This window comes from Mirounga angustirostris, unplaced genomic scaffold, assembly GCF_029215605.1.
Source record: "Mirounga angustirostris isolate CCGP_5_RB_7025 unplaced genomic scaffold, mMirAng1.0.hap1 SCAF_10, whole genome shotgun sequence".
NCBI lineage: Eukaryota > Metazoa > Chordata > Mammalia > Carnivora > Phocidae > Mirounga > Mirounga angustirostris.
In genome coordinates this window covers 132,914,421-132,929,968 of record NW_026991718.1, presented here as the reverse complement: position 1 = coordinate 132,929,968, position 15,548 = coordinate 132,914,421, and the positions used below count along the sequence as shown (strand labels likewise).

Genomic DNA, 15,548 nt, shown 5'->3' with positions numbered 1-15,548 from the left:
GTCTGCTTGATGAACTCTGGGCCCCCCAACAATCCTGTTAACTGTCTTCACACAATTCACTAGGCATTTGCTGGGCCCTGCATGGGCCTGCCTTTGCCAGCCTTGGGGCTTGGCTGCAACAGGGTCCTTTTCCCTCTGGGCTGACCAGGCACCAGGGTGTTGTTGGCATCTGGTGGCCTGGGGTTGCTGGGATGAGTCTGGGGGCTGGGCTGGCCTGGACCGGCCTCTTCAACACTGTGGATGCCTGTGGCCTGCATGCCCACCCCCTGCCCCGCCCCGCCCCATGGTCTCTTGCATGTTGGGTGCCACTTCTGAAAAGATGCCCCTCGATGTTCCCCCAGACCAAAAGGAAAGTTGCAAATAAATTAACTTCACCGACAAACCATTTTCCCCATGGACTGCGGAAATGACCACCCAGATCCAAGGTGCCCAGCTTGTGGCTGAAAGAAGCCACCTGCCCTGTCCCCTCACCTTGACCAGCTGCACTGCTCTCTGAGCGGTGCTCCCTCAGCTCCCCAGATGTCCATGTCTTCATCCCCAGGACTGGTGAATCCATTACCTTACATGGCAAAGGGGGCCAAGGCTGCCAATAGAATGTGGGTTGCTCATCAGCCGACCTTAAAATAGGGACATAAGCCGGGATGGTCCAGGTGGGCCCAGCATCCCACTGTAATCACGGAGGTCCTTCCAGGCGGAGAATCCCTCCTCGCTGTGGTCCGAGAGGTGTGAGGCCAGAGGAGGGCAGAGAGGTGTGATGTCACAGGCTTTGACGATAGAGGTGGGGTGTGGCACACAAGCCGACAAGGTGGGTGGCTTTTAGAAGCTGGAAGAGACAAAGAAATCGATTTCTCCCTGAGCCTCCAGAAGGAACACAGTCCCAGTGACCCCTTGAATTTAGCCCGTGTTGGACTTCTGAACTACAGAGCTGGAAGATGATAAACTGGTGTTGTTTTCAGCCGCCGTGTTTGTGATAATTCGTTAAAGCAGCCGTAGGAAGTGGACCCACCACGTTTGCAGAGTGGTTTACTCCGCGTGCCCCTGCGCCATCTCAGAGAGCTGGGTGGGCTGCGAGGCCAGGCAGGGTCTGCAGCGGAATCAGCCTGCCAGTTGCATGGGCAGCTCTGAGCTGAGCTGTGCCTGGAGGGGAACACGGGGGGCACGCGGCGGCCAAGCAGCCCCCACCCCCAGACTAACCTTTTACTGTCATCAGCTTCTTTGGCTTCATGTATCCAGTTTTCCTATTTCTGTTCATTTTCCTTTTTGAAGGTGAAGAAAGGAACGGTCGCTGTGCTTGGTGAAGTTTTTAGAGCAGGGTTTCCTGACCCCAGGGCCCCTGCATGGGCTTCAGTGTCTGAAGCTTGTATGCAGGGATTCTGGAGGGCTTCTTCACTGGCAGGTGGATCCATTCCTTTTTTAGGCTTCTTGGAAGGCTCTGTAAGGCCCCCTAACGAAAATCCGACAGAATCCCTTAATTTGCAGTGGGAACCTCCTCTGGGCTGGCTCTAGCAGCTGGAGCCCCCTGGGGAAAGCCAGCCATGGTCCGCCCTCGAGTCTGGGCCAGGCTGGACGTGGCTGTCACTTACTAACAGGCCTGAGGGGCAGGGGATGGTGACTAGGGCTGCAGAGGAGACTGCCCCGCCAAGAACTCAGGGACTAGCAGGTGCCCCTGAGGCCTGGCTGGGTCGGCTTGACCAGAGTGGTCTGGGGAGTGGGACCCACAGGCATGGGGCTTAGGGTGGGAGGCGGCGGCGCTCCTCTGAGGGGAGAGGGAGGCCGTGGAACAAGGGGAGGGTGGGGCTGGCAAGGTGAGCAAGATCAAGAGTCCTCTTCAGAGTCACATCTTGAGTTTGAACTTCATCCAAAACAAATTTGGAAGCCTCTGCAGAGTTTGAAGCTATGGTGTGGGGGCAGGGGTGATCAGATGATCCTTCTGGCTGCGCTGAGAATGGTGGGGAGCAGGGTGGGGTGCTCAGGGAGGGTCAGAGGAGGGAGACTTGTTAGATGTCTTTCCATATCAGCCAGGCAGGACGTGCTAGTACATTCCATGCTCGCAGACCCAGCGTCTTGGAGGCCTGTCGGGTGTAATGAAGGAAGAGAGACCAGGCCTCAAAGTCCTGGAATTCGACACCCAATTTCCCCCCCTGCATCCCCACCAAACACTCCATTTACATAACCCCCAGGACGGGGCTCTCACTCCCTCACATGACAGCCTTTCTAGTTTGCCTGGAATCTGTCTCCGTCCTGGGACTTTCTACTTCCCGGCCCTTTTTGCAGTTTATCTCAACCCTTCCCGGAAATTTAATTAAAAAAAAAAAAAAAAAATACGAAGGCCTGGGCCGCACCCCAGGCTTGGTAAACCAGAATGCCTGAATGTGTGTGTATGCACACATACATACCCTTTTGAAGGGCTTTACCTCATGTGATGGCTGGGAATCCTGCTGAATCCTCTCATGTGGCGGCCCTTGATGTGTGGGAGGGATACTCACCCTCCCACCTCCTGTCCACTGCAAAACTTTCTTCCCTGTAGGCTGATCACCCCGCCCCAGAGCCTTCACCTGCTCTTAGAGCATGTGGTTTAGGGTTGAGAGACTGGGTCCCACTTTCTTCTCCCCACCCACATTTGCACCCAACCCCCTGGGAATTAGGCATCTTCCCCAAATGATCTGGGGGTTGTAGCTTGTGAGCTGCTCAGGCAGGGGCTGGTCGAGGCAAATGAAGTGGCAGCATGGGTTTGGGGGGGCCAGACCAGAGGGACAGGGGAGCTGGGAGTCTCCTTCACAGGCAGCTCTTCTTCCCTATCTTAGTCTTTCGGCTAATACGCGGTCGTCAGAAAACAGGACTTCTGACCTCTCTCCCAGAGCAGCCTCACGATCCAAGGAGGCCCGGAGGGGCGGTGCAGGTGTCTCTGGTGACGGGGCCAGTGCCCAGCCCCTACTGGCACCCACAGCTGGCCTCACAAGCTGCTCGCTGCCTTCGTCTATTGGGCCTGGGTTTTAACATGAAGCCAAATATCGTTGCTTTGCTTTAAGACAGGGTTGGGAAAAGTGGCACTCAGGCCGATACTTGCCCCGCCTCCGCCCATGGCAGACATTACTAATCAGTCGTGGCACCTTCTTCTCACTGAGCCTCACAAAGCTTCAGATCCTGGTTTACTTAGGACATCAAGCAGCCAGAAATGTTGGTGCTTGACCCGAAGCTTCTTTGCCACGTCCCTGTCCCAAGCTAACGTGTTCGGTCCTCTGTCTTGCTCAGGCTGCTTCATGCATCACTGGCTGAGGGATGCTCTTCCTCCCTCCCCTCTACCTTCCATCTCCCTACAGCGAGGGGGAGAAGGAGGCTGCGCATTGACGGTGCTTCCTGCGACTGTGGGCGGTGCCGCAGCGATGGAGGCCATCTTTGGACTTCCACTCAGTGCATTCTGGACAGTATTGCGAATGGTCCGATAGATTTCTTGGAGCTCTTCTCTGATGGTTCCCTTGACCTCGACCTTCACATGTTAGTTACCACCTGGCCCTCTGGAGGCCCTGCTACCCCTGTAACTGGTTCCCTGTCCCAGCCTTCGGGCTGCCAGGCCCAGAGGTAGGGAAGGGGGACCCCAGGCCCCCATTGCTGCTTTGTCCTCCCAGCCTCCCCCGGCCCCCAGCCTTGGAGCTCAGTCCAGCAAAGTAGACCTTCTGCCCCCTCCACGCTGCCTGCTGCTGAGCCCTGCTCATGCCTCCTCATTTCTGGAAGGCTCTAGTGCCTGACTCTCTGTCCCTCGGTCAGCAGCCACTGCTCTTAGAGTTCTTGCTGACCTTCCAGTCATGGAAGGCACCTTCCTCTCCATTCCCCTACGTCCTCATCCTGGAATTTTCCTCCTTTGGACGCCTCTCTGGCTGGCTCTCATTTCCTTTTGGTTCTTACGCAAACATCCCTTACTCAGAAGATCCTTCTGTTAGCACCCTCCATCCCACAGTCCCCCTGGAAGCACACCCTCCTCTCCTACCTTACTATTCTCCATCTCGACAGGATGTAGTCTATGTTTACTTGCTGACTTACTGCCTGCTTCTGTCACTGGAAGATAAATGCCCCTGGAGCAAGGCCTTGTTTTGTTCATACCTACCTGTAGCTCTAATGCCCAAAACAGCATCTGCAAACCAGTAGACACTCATTAACAGTTTGTATGGATGGATGGATGGATGGATGCATGGTTGGATAGATGGACGGATGGATGGATGCATGGATGGATGGATGGATGGGTGCATGGATGCATGGATGGGTGGATAGATGGATGAATGTGTGGATGGATGCATGGATGGACGGATAGATAGATGCGTGGATGGATAGATGGACAGATAGATGGATGGATGGATGGATGCGTGGATGGATGCATGGATGCATGGATGGATGGATGGATGGATGGATGGATGGATGGATGCATGGATGCATGGATGGATGGATGGATGGATGGATGGATGGATGTGTGGATGGATGCATGGATGGATGGATGCATAGATGGATGGATGGATGGATGGATGGATGGATGGATGGATGGATGGATGCGTGGATGGATGCATGGATGGATGGATGCGTGGATGGATGCATGGATGGATGGATGCGTGGATGGATGCATGGATGGATGGATGCATGGATAGATGGATGCATGGATGCATGGATGCATGGATGCGTGGATGGATAGATGGATGGATGCATGGATGGATGGATGGATGGTGCACCAGGCACCCAGGAGGTGAGACTGTGCCCACCCCACCCTCACTGAGGTCATCTCAGGAGCTCTGAGTGTCCCCAAGGGCCAGGATCCCGCCTATAAAGACACACGCAATTCTGTCATAATGAATACAATATGATTTTCCTCGTTGGTTTGCAAATCTTTAAAAATTGCTTTCCTGAACTATAGATATAAAGATATGTACAAAATCAGGAATATTCACAGAGGCTGATGGAGGTGGAAGTTGCATGGGATTGAACCCACCCAGCCATGAATACGTGCTCATCTCAGACCTACGCATTTCCGGAAAGCCTGTTGGAGACCATTTTCTGATTGCTGCACCCTCTGCTGCCCTCCCTGTTTTCTTCTCCTCAACCTCGTTCTTCCTTCTCTTTCTCCCTCCCACCCCCACTCCCCTCCCGCACCATTTCATTTCAGATTTGTTCCTAGCCTCGGAGTAGTCCACATGGCTGTACATTCAGGGCTTCTAGGACAGCGTAACGCCCAGCAGGTGCCCAAGGACATCTTCCTGACTTACAGTGTATGGTCGCCACATGTGGCTTCCTACACAACTCTCACACCCATTTCACAGATGGGGAAGTTGAGGTCCGGGGAAGGGAATTCAGTGATATCCTTTTTATCTTACTGTTTCTCATTAACCTAGAAGCCATGCAAATAGAATTCTTGTGAATCAGGGGACAGCAGGAAACTGATATTTCGCTTCTTCCAAACATGGCGTGTCATCAGGTTTGGAGGAAGCAGTCATTAACTCCAAATGGTTAAAGAGTGTGTGTGGGAATGAAGTTTGCATATAGTTTTAACCTTCCCTCGCAGGTGGGCTGGAAGGATGATCATCAGCATCTTGTTGCCATGAGCTTAGCGTCGTGCTAAACTGATTGGAACGTGCACGGCTGCCCTGGTAGGCACTTTCTCCTCGCTCTGCAGACGAGGAGCCCAAGGTCTAGGAGAACCAGGGGCTGACTCCAGAGCTGGAGTGGCACCCCCTTACCTGGTCCTGACCCGCTGGCCAGACTCTGCTTGGGAGCTGGTGTGCTCTGGGGTCTATCCCTGGGCTCCAGCTGACTACCACCCCCACACCGGGATGCACCTTTCCAGGTAGGACCCCCTGGGTGGTTTGGCTGCAAGTCTCAGAAACACAGATCAGGTGGGTTCAACCACTAGGAAAGCTGTTGGCTCCCAGTGCCAAGGTTGGGTGGGCATGAGGGTTGGTTGATCCAGAAAGGCAAGGACAGTGAAAGCCCTGGCTTCCTGTCCTTGCCCACCATGCTCAGTGTTGGCTTCTCCTTGAGGCTGTGGCTGCATGTAACAATCAGCTCTACTCCCTTTCAGTTCCCGGGCAATAGGGGCAAGAAATGAGTATCTTTTCCCATGGGTCTTTCTTAGGAATTAGGAAACTTTTTCCAGAAGCCCCAGCATGCTTCCACCTGTGTCCCTTTGGCTTGGATGGAGTCATTTGCTCTTATCTGAGCCAATCCTCACTCCAAGGATGAGATAGGAGCTGGTGAGCTCAGTCCTGGGTCTGAACCAGTCACTGACAAGGGCTGGGGTTGCCATGAGCCCCTGAGGCCACCAGGAGGGCCACTCACCTGACCATCTGAGAGAGCTGACCGGGCAGGGGGAAATGGGTGCATCTGGATGCTTCCCAAGTGTAGGTTAGGTGAGCAGGCAACCCTGGGTCATCTCCTGGGCTTTCCTCTCCAACCTGCAAGAAGTTCTCCTTGTGTCCCTCACCCACTGGTGTTCATTACCTTCTGAGGCCTGGAGGGATCACAGCAGTAGACAGAAGCTGAGGCATTGATGTTTTCTTTATTTGTGTGTTAACTACACAAATATGGGTGGACACTGGGCTCTGGGGATCCAATGGTGACCTCACAAGACCTTTTAGAAAAGGCAACATGCGAGGTGAGGCTTGAGTATCAAGTAGAGCCAGACATAGAAAGATTATGAAAAGGAGCATTTCAGGTAGATGAAACAGCAAGTGCAAAGGCCCTGGGGTAGGAACAGGTTTGGCAGTACATACACAGCACAGAAAGAAGGCTGTGGCTTAGGAATCAGGGCCACATAGGGCCATACAGGCCAAGGGCAGGAGTTGAGGCATTGCTCTAAGCATGATAGAAAGCCCTTAGAAAGTTTTAGCTGGAGGAAATACAAGTCATGGGTAAGAAAAGAAAAGAAAAAATAATAATAATCTCCATAACTGCAGGATGGAAAATTGTGCAGGAACACCAGAGTGTGTGTGTGTGTCTGTGTGTGTGTGAGAGGAGAGAGAGGGGGGCAGAGCTTTCTACGTGTTTACAAGTGCTCAAGCCCTAACCCAAATGCCTACAAACCTTACATACTTCTGGAAAACCCCAGTGCATAGTTTTTACTCCTTAAAAAAACCTCAGTAGTGTGTTTCTCTGGGAGGTCAGTGGGATTTGACTTCCTGCCCTCTCATTTCTTCCTGGTGGTGGGGACTTTGTCCCAGGCCATGTCAGTGCCCCCTCTTGCCCTTGAAGAGGGGTGAGCATCGTGAGGTGGGCTGGCCTCAGCAGGTGAGCTTGGCCAGAGGCAGTCCCCTCTGAGCAGGCTCCCGCAGCCAGCATGGTGGCGCATGGATTCCTATATGGAATCTGGGCAGAGGTCAGCCTCCAAACAACACGTGTGTACAAAAAGGCCAGTGTCCACCTAAGGATCCAGAGAGCATTAGGAGCTAAGGTGGCGCAAGAGGGGTGGGGACGGTGGTGCCTCTTACGGAGGCCGTTAGCTAGGGATGGAAATGAGTTTTAAGGCTATACAGGTACTCGAGTGGCTTTTGTGTCCGAAAGATCACCTTCCAGCTGAGTTCGATTGCTCACACCACTGCCTTAGGCTGAGGAAACCCTAATATGTGTGCGTGTTTCCTCTCCCCTGCCCGCACCCCGTCTCCCGCCAACGTAGAAAACAGCAGCGGTGACCAGAGGCAGGCCTGCAAGAAGCACGAGCTGTATGTGAGCTTCCGCGATCTGGGCTGGCAGGTAAGGACGGGTGGCCGGATCGGCCCCGATGGTGGGGGCTCTGGCGTGGGTGTCCCCCACACCCCCCAAGGCAGCGGGTCTGGGTCCCATGTGGGCAGTGAGCCATGTTTCTCATCGACTTCAGCAAAGACTCCAGAACCTAGTGTCCTAACTAGGGTAGAGAAGTCAGGTCAGGGATACAGGGATGACTCATGACATGCAAGGGCAGAAATGTGGGGGAGACTCCAGTTAGAGCCAGGAGCCCCAACACTTTGGACTCTGAGCCTCATTCTCCATGGGAACTTTATCTCCACCCTGCGGCTGCCTGCTTCTCTCAGAGGTGGTGGAGCCCGTGTGCTGGAAGCCGGCTGCCTGCAGGGCCGCCTTCCACCCTCTGCCCTTCCTTCTTCCGTGATTCCCCTTCCCAGGGCAGGGGCGGATTGGCCCAGCTCAGGTCAGGTGCTTGGTCCTGCACCAGCCAGCTATTTGGGGGATGAGATCATGTCATAGGACCATGACGGCTCCTTCCGGAACCACTTGGATGGAATGGGGCGAAGGGCAGGGGATGAATCCTAGGACAGGCACTAGGGTCATACAATCTAATGCCTGTTTATGAGCATCTGTGACATTCTGGGCGCTCTTCCAGGCCCTGGAGATGCGGCAGGGAGCGTTTCCGTGTGCCTGCCCTCATGGAGCTCAAATATCCCGAACGGGGCGTTGAGATCACCAAGGCCGCTGGTTTTGTTGTCCACTCCTCAGCAAGCTTGTGGTCCGGTGGGGGAGTCCGGGTTCTTCCCCGGGGATCGTGCCCAAGCGCACCATCAGGGCATTAGCATACGGCCAGTGTGGAGCCCTCCCGTGGTTCTGTGCTCCGCGGGGCGCCCGGCCATGCATGCGCCCTGGTGCTGGAACCGAGCCCCGGACTCCAGCTCCTCTGCAGGAGGAGTCCACAGACTTGAGCCCGTGAGGGGTGTACATACTGCTAGAACGGTATTCCTGTGCTAACCCAGCCCTGAAGGCGGGCCTGGCGGTGGGCATCCTTCACTGAGCCGCACACATGTACCAGGCGCTGGCTGGCTCATCTGCAGTCACTTAATTCTCAGTGTTGTGGGTTAGTCGTCTCTCTCCCATGTCGGTGACCTGACGCATGGAGGTTTTGTGTAAAGCAAACTGCCAACGTGTAGGCACCTCGTAGTGCTAGAACTGATGCCACCCCGGTCACGCTTGTCTGGGCCACCTCCCAGTAAGGCCGTGCAAGCGTCCGTTCTGGGCTTCGCCCAGCCCCTGGTGGTCTTTCCCTCATTTTGCCTTCCGTGGGGGGCCGTGGTAGCCTAGCCTCCATTTGTCCTGCTTCTGCGGGACCCCCAGCTGCTCGGGACGGTGTGGGCCGCGGCTTGGTCCCCTGGGAGCACAGAGTCTGGCCTGCAGGAGCGGGCTGGGGCGAGAAAGGTCATGCGGGGCTCACGCTCTCCCTCCCGCAGGACTGGATCATCGCTCCCGAAGGCTATGCTGCTTACTACTGTGAGGGCGAGTGTGCCTTTCCTCTGAACTCCTACATGAACGCCACCAACCACGCCATCGTGCAGACGCTGGTGAGTGTGGCCTGCGTGCCCGGGGCGGGGTGGTGGGGGCACTCCGGGCCCTGCCTTGCGCTCCTCCAGGCTGGGGCCCTGACTTCTCGCAGGCCTTGGGCGCTCCTCCTGTCGTGGGCCCCTTCCTCCATAAAAACGAAAAAAGATGAAAAACTGTATTTTATAACAGCATTGGCATAAAGATGTGTGTAATCTCCAACCCTAAAGTTCACGGATTTCTCCTAATTCAAAAAGAAATAAGAACAGTTTCAGGGGCTCCTAAAGGTATCTTGGCTCATGGTCACTGTGCCTCACGGTGAAGTCAGCCTTGGCCCTGCCTCTCTCTGGGTGCCTGTTCTTGGTTGTCCGCGTGTCTGCTCTGCATCCATCGGTGTCCCCACCCCTGGCCCCCAAAGTCTGGGCTTTCCTGGGTTCAAGCAGGCTTGAGAGCCCATTGCCTCCCTGAGCGCATGTCTTTGCCCCCTAGCCTTGAACTTCGGGGTTCGGCCATCCAAGAGCATCTCCTGCAGGTAGACCCCGCACTGGGAGCTGAGGATGCCACCGGGAACAGCATAGACCTGGTCCCTGCCCTTGGGACCTCAGTTTCCAGGGAGAGAAGCAGTCAGGTGAACAACGGGGGACGCGTGAGAGGAGGAAGTGGTAGGAAGCAAGCAGATAGGACAGAGAGATGGGGCAGGGCGGGGGCTGTTTCAGGCTGCACTTCCACGGGGTCCTTGCAGGATTCACTGTGATAAGAAAATAAGCTCTTAACAGGATACCCAGCCCTGGTGACCCTTGATAGAAGTGATTTTTACTCTACTGAAAGTAGCAGCAGTGATAAAAATTAAGAACTTCGTTCTTCAGCTTAGAATCTGAGGTTCAGGGATCTTGGTTATCTAGCTCCCTGCCATAAACATTACTGGGGCCTTTCCCTGGCTTGAATGCTCCTGGTGACAGAGAGCTCACTACCCAGGGCCATTCCCCTCTGTGGCCATCCCACAGTTCTGTTTGTTCTGAAGCTTTCGGCTTCTTTTGTTTAGTGGCAGACTTGTTCCTGCCCTACGTGTTATGTCTTGGAGAAAAAGCTCCCTTAGTCCTTTCATTTGAACCACGCTCTGCCCTTCGAGTGAAGGCTTCTCTTTTAGCCATGCTTTTCCAAGGCCCTTCCTTCCCCAAAGGCAAACTCTGACATCCTGCTCAGGATTGAAAGTCCTTGGGCTGGAAGCCAGTACTGCCCCCAACCTGTTCCTTGGCCTGGGCCTGTTCTCCTGTGCCTGTGTGCCCCCTAAGGTCCTGCCCCATGCCCCTAGGAGGTGCCAGGGGGGTCTCCCAGGCTGCCAGGGGCACACCTCTGCCCTCCGACCCCTGCTTCATGGCCCATACAGCGGAAGCCTGGCTGTCCCCTCATCACCCACTCAGTCTGCGTGTCACTAGGGAGCTCTGGGATCAGAAGGAGCTGTCTGATTATCCTAACAAGAGGTTCTGTGGTCATGTTTAAAAAGAGGGAAGGGAAGGAAAAATAAAATAAGATGAAAATTGAGAGGAAGGCAGACCATTAAGAGATGCTGAGCTCTAGGAAACAAACAGGGTTGTTGGAGGGGAGGTGGGCACGGGATGGGGTAACCTGGGTATGGGCATGAAGGAGGACACTTGGCAGAATGGGCACTGGGTATTATTACATGCAGCTGATGAATCTTTAAATTCTACCTCTGAAGCAAATAAAAAAAAAAAACAGCGGGGGGAGTCCTTGCTTTCTGGGAGTCCTAGTGAAAAACAGAGGAAATGAGCTGATGTCTGGGATTTGCTTTCAAATTATTCAAGGTTGGAGGAGGTGGGGGGAAGGTTTAGATTTGTAAGGTTTGAAATCGTCCATAATAAGCTACTGAGTGTGCTGTCTTATGTCAGAGGTCACAGGCTGGAGGCTTCCAGAATGCTTTTACTTGGCACACGCGGTGTGTTGGAAACCTGGAAGTTTCACATCCAAACAGAGCAGAGCTAAGTCTCTGGCCTGTCCTGGACACTCGGCACACCCAACTGCATTGACTTTGGCTGGCCGCAGTTAGCTGGCAGCATCCGCCCTCGGGTTTGCCCCAACCCTCACTATTCCCTCTTGTCTTACTCTTCGCCTCCTTTGCTCGTCAGTGGTGCCTGCCTGGCCCCTTTGGGCCTTTGAGTTTGTTTGCCCCTGGCCCTCGTCCCCTGTAAGGTGCACAGAATCCCACGAGCAAGAAGGAGCAGCAAACCTGCGCGGCTAGCTGGCTTCTTCCTTCATTCCTCCTTTCTAGACCTTCTTCTTTCTCGTGGACTTCCACCCAGGTGTTTGCCCAGTTTTGTCCTAGTTTCACTGCTCAAGAGGCAGAATCGTCTAGTATAATTTAGACCTGCACCATCCAATACAGTAACCACTTTTACATGTGGCTCTTGAGCACTTGAAATACGTCCAGTCTGAATCAAGATGCTTTGTCAGTCTAAAATATGCTAGGTTTTGAAGACTTAGTGCCAAAAAAAAAAAAAAAAAAAAGATTCTTTATGGTAAGTGTGTATTGAAATGATAATATATTTGAAATACTGGGTTAAATGAAACATATTATTTAATCTTACCTATTTCTTTTCCTCTTTTCAAACGTGGCCGCTAGAACATTTTCAATTACAAGTGTGACTTGCATTGTATTTTTCTTGGACAGGACAGGTCTAGCCAAGAGGTCAGCTATTTTTTTCTGAAAAAGGCCAGATGGTAAATCTTTTTAGCTTTGTGAGTCCTAAGGCCTCTGTTGCAGCTCCTAAACTTGGCCATCGTAGTGCAGAAGAAGACCTTGATACTAGGGAACCAATGGGCATGGCTGGGTGCTAATAAAACTTTATTCACAAAACCAGGCAGCGGCACAGGATTTGGCCTGCTGGCTCACCCTGTCTGCCCCAGGTGTTCTCCACTTGGGGCCGATCTCCCTCCCAGGAGACATTTGACAATGTCTGGAGACATTTTTGGTGGTTGTGGTTGGGGGTTGAGTGCCTCTGGCTTCTGGTGGGGGACGCTGGTAAACACTCTTCAATGCACAGGACCGAGGGGCAGTGGAGAACAACCTGGCCACTGACTTCCCAGCTGTGTGCTGTGGACACCTCTATGCTCTGGGTCCCTGGTCTGTGCAACAGAGGTTATGCGTCACGGGCCAGAACTGGAAGTGTCACGTGCAGTCACTCCCAGGGGGGAGTGTCGCGTGCGGTCACTTTGCCCAAGCAGTTGGCGGTCCTCATAGAAATGAGGAGGCCGGGGAGCAGGGACCCAGCGCTTCTCACCACTGCCACCATTTGCTGTGTGTTCCAGGTCCATTTCATCAACCCTGAAACGGTGCCCAAGCCCTGCTGTGCCCCCACTCAGCTCAACGCCATCTCTGTCCTCTACTTCGACGACAGCTCCAACGTCATCCTGAAGAAATACAGAAACATGGTCGTCCGAGCCTGTGGCTGCCACTAGCGCCTCCTGGAGGTCAGACCCTCCAGCGCCACACTGTTCGGGGTCCTCCGTCTCCCACCGCCCAGTGCCTTCCACCGCCCAGCACAGCAACTGCCTTTCATGAGACCTGCCCTGCCCCCGTCCCCAACCTTAAGGGCGTAGGAGGATTAAGGAATTCGAGAAGCAAATGCCTTTTGATCAGGTTTTCATCCGCCTCCTATGGACAAGATCCTACATGCTGCGGCAGGCAAAACCTAAAGGAAAAAAAATATATAAAGAAAAATTGCCCAGCCACGATCATTGGCTGTGACGTCTCAGCCGTGCACTGACTCGTTCCCAGGGGTAATTAGGAGCGCCCTTCAGCCAGGCCACCCAGCAGCGGGAGGAAGGGGGCACGGCCAGGGGTGGGCACGTTTGTGTCTGTGCGCAAGGAAAATTGACACGGAAGTTCCTGTAATAAATGTCACAATAAAACGAATGAATGAAAATGGTTAGGATGTTACAGATATATTTTCCTAAACAATTTATCCCCATTTCTTGGTTTACTCTGATTTCATAAACAGAAGCTGTGGCCAGTGGAGGCAGGGGAGGCCCCCTCTCTGTTCCATTCTGGTTTCATTCTGAGGCTTGCAGAGGCCCGCTGTTTACATAGACTTGCCCAAATCCAAGATTTGACCGGGAAAGGAGAGGGCAAATTTCTGCTTGGAGGAGGAGGTGTGTTGACCTTGAAGGAAAAATATGTTCCATCCTTCAGTTGGGTGTGTGGCGGCAGAAATTAAATTAGGCATGTGAAGCACCGACGGACATTCAGAATTGGTTTTCCAGCTCTCCTAGTGGTAGAAAATCAATGTGGAATGACAGGGCGGAAGGGACAGCAATCAGGAGAGAACCCACAGCTTGACCCTGAACTCTAGCTAACATGGCCCTATTTAAAGAAGTGCCAGCGAAACCTCGCTCTAGATAGGGGTAGGATGGGCAGGCTTACTGTCCCTCCCCTAGCTGGGCTCCCCTGTTGGTCATGATTGGCAGCAGCACCCTGGAGTCTGGGTTCCAACCGGGGCCTCTGTAGCCACCTGTTCTCATTGGCTGACCCCTACTGAGGGCTCTGCAAACAATAAGCTCCTTGAGGTAAGGAGCGGATGGCATGGTGGAGAACTGCTAGGTGCAGGGTATGCTGGACGTGAATCTCAAATGGAAGGATCTAGAAACTGCTTTGAGAGTGATGTCCTAATTGAGCATTCCAATTCAAAGTTGCCATCTCTGATGTGGCTCTTGGTGTGAGCCTCCCTTGCCTTGGCCAGTGGGTCCCCTAAATGCTGTGCACCCAGCCTCTGGCTGTGACACAGGCCTTGTGGAGCTCTGGGCTGTCTGTGAACAAATAACAGGGTTATCCAGACGAGTCCTATGCCCCTGGAACCTGGTCCAGCAGGGAATCATTTCTCCACCTTGATTAAGTTGGTTCCTAGAAACACTGGGGCCCCGTTTTTATTTTCTTTTATTTTTCTTCTTCAATAGCTTAGGCCACAGCCTCCACTCTGCCTGGTCAATGGGGAAGAGTCACTGTTTTTGCCGTACTTTGTTTTATCTATTGGCAGACCTGGGGATTTCTGTGTGGTTCCCTCTTGGTGCAAATTTTCTCACCACTCAAGCCCCACCTGGTTTCTGGCTAGCATCCTTTGTACATTGAAACATGTAAATAGTTGTTACAAAACAAAGAAATTATTTATGTCCATTGGAAGCTCATTTACACCCTCCTTTGATCCCTTGTTCAGGATGATGAGCTCGCTTCCCCCAGCCTGTTTGTTTTCTTATTTAAGACTATTTATTAATGATCAGACCAATGTACCTTCAGCTGTTGCATAGAGCAGTCTTCCGTGAATTTTCTGTATAAATAGACAAAATAAAAAGGGTTTTGACTTTTCAATAAAAGGAGACATTTGGTTCTGATTCTTGGGGCTGTGTATGTCTCTGTGTGTTGTTTTTTCTCTCAACTCCTGGACATTGGAGTTCTCTTGGTTTGCTAAGGACTCTCTGCCTTGGCCCCCACCATTAATATGTTGTTTATCATCCAGGCTCTGGGGAGAAAGGGGTGCTCGTCAATGTTTGGTGCAGCTGTGTGGGGCTCCAGGCAGGAGAGATGGAACCCAACAACAAATGGGAATTTGGTAGGCTCCACTACAAAGATCCTTGATTGAATTACAGTGCAGCTGTCAACAGCTGTTTCAAAGAGGCAGGGGGTAAATTAGCTGTGTTTACTGCTAACATAGTTTAAAGATTTAGTCATCCCAATAAAATAGAGGCACAAGAAAGAAAGAAAGAGAAAAAAAGGCACGGTGGGGGAAGTGTACACCCAAAACTAAGGCAGCACAGACTCCAGAGCCAACATTGTCCAGTGCAAATTATCTCAGTGGTTTGGGGGCTGCTGTCGGCTCCCGGCTCAAGCTGTGGAGGGACACCTGGGGGCCTGGTGGAGGCAGCCCGGGGCCCGCCGCCTAACTGCGCACAGAGCAGCACTCAGCCATGCAGTGTGGAACAACAGCTCAGGTTCCTTCTTGCTTTGAAGTGCACACTGAGGTCACCTGATGGATGTTAGAACCGCAGCTGTTACTTGGCCAGGCTGTTCGCTCTTCCCCCGTTGCCTCCAATGAAGCAGCCGCTCCTAACAAGTTCCAGCCCCTGTGATTTCCAAACCCTCCTGTCACTGTCCCGATGCGCAAGTTAGCTTTTGTTCTATTTCCAGGCCAAAGACCAGAGCCACAAACCAGAGGGCCAGATGCGGCCTGCAGACGTGTCTTCTCCCCCACCCCCCCGCGTGGTGTTTA

The 15,548-nt window shown here is 53.2% G+C and overlaps 1 protein-coding gene across 2 annotated transcripts in view; it reads left to right on the top strand.

Moving 5' to 3' along the window:
* Positions 1-15,071, top strand: part of BMP7 (bone morphogenetic protein 7) — a 90,145-nt gene extending 75,074 nt beyond the window's left edge. Inside the window, exons 5-7 of one of the 2 annotated variants that reach the window (XM_045885987.3) lie at positions 7,649-7,725; positions 9,186-9,296; positions 12,598-15,071. In XM_045885987.3, coding sequence (XP_045741943.1) covers positions 7,649-7,725; positions 9,186-9,296; positions 12,598-12,747 — 338 coding nt within the window. In that variant the 3' untranslated portion in view covers positions 12,748-15,071. Of the gene's footprint in view, positions 1-5,542; positions 5,825-7,648; positions 7,726-9,185; positions 9,297-12,597 lie in introns of those variants that run through there. The other variant, XM_064573390.1, reaches the window with a different exon arrangement.
* The last annotated feature ends 477 nt before the right edge of the window (positions 15,072-15,548 follow it).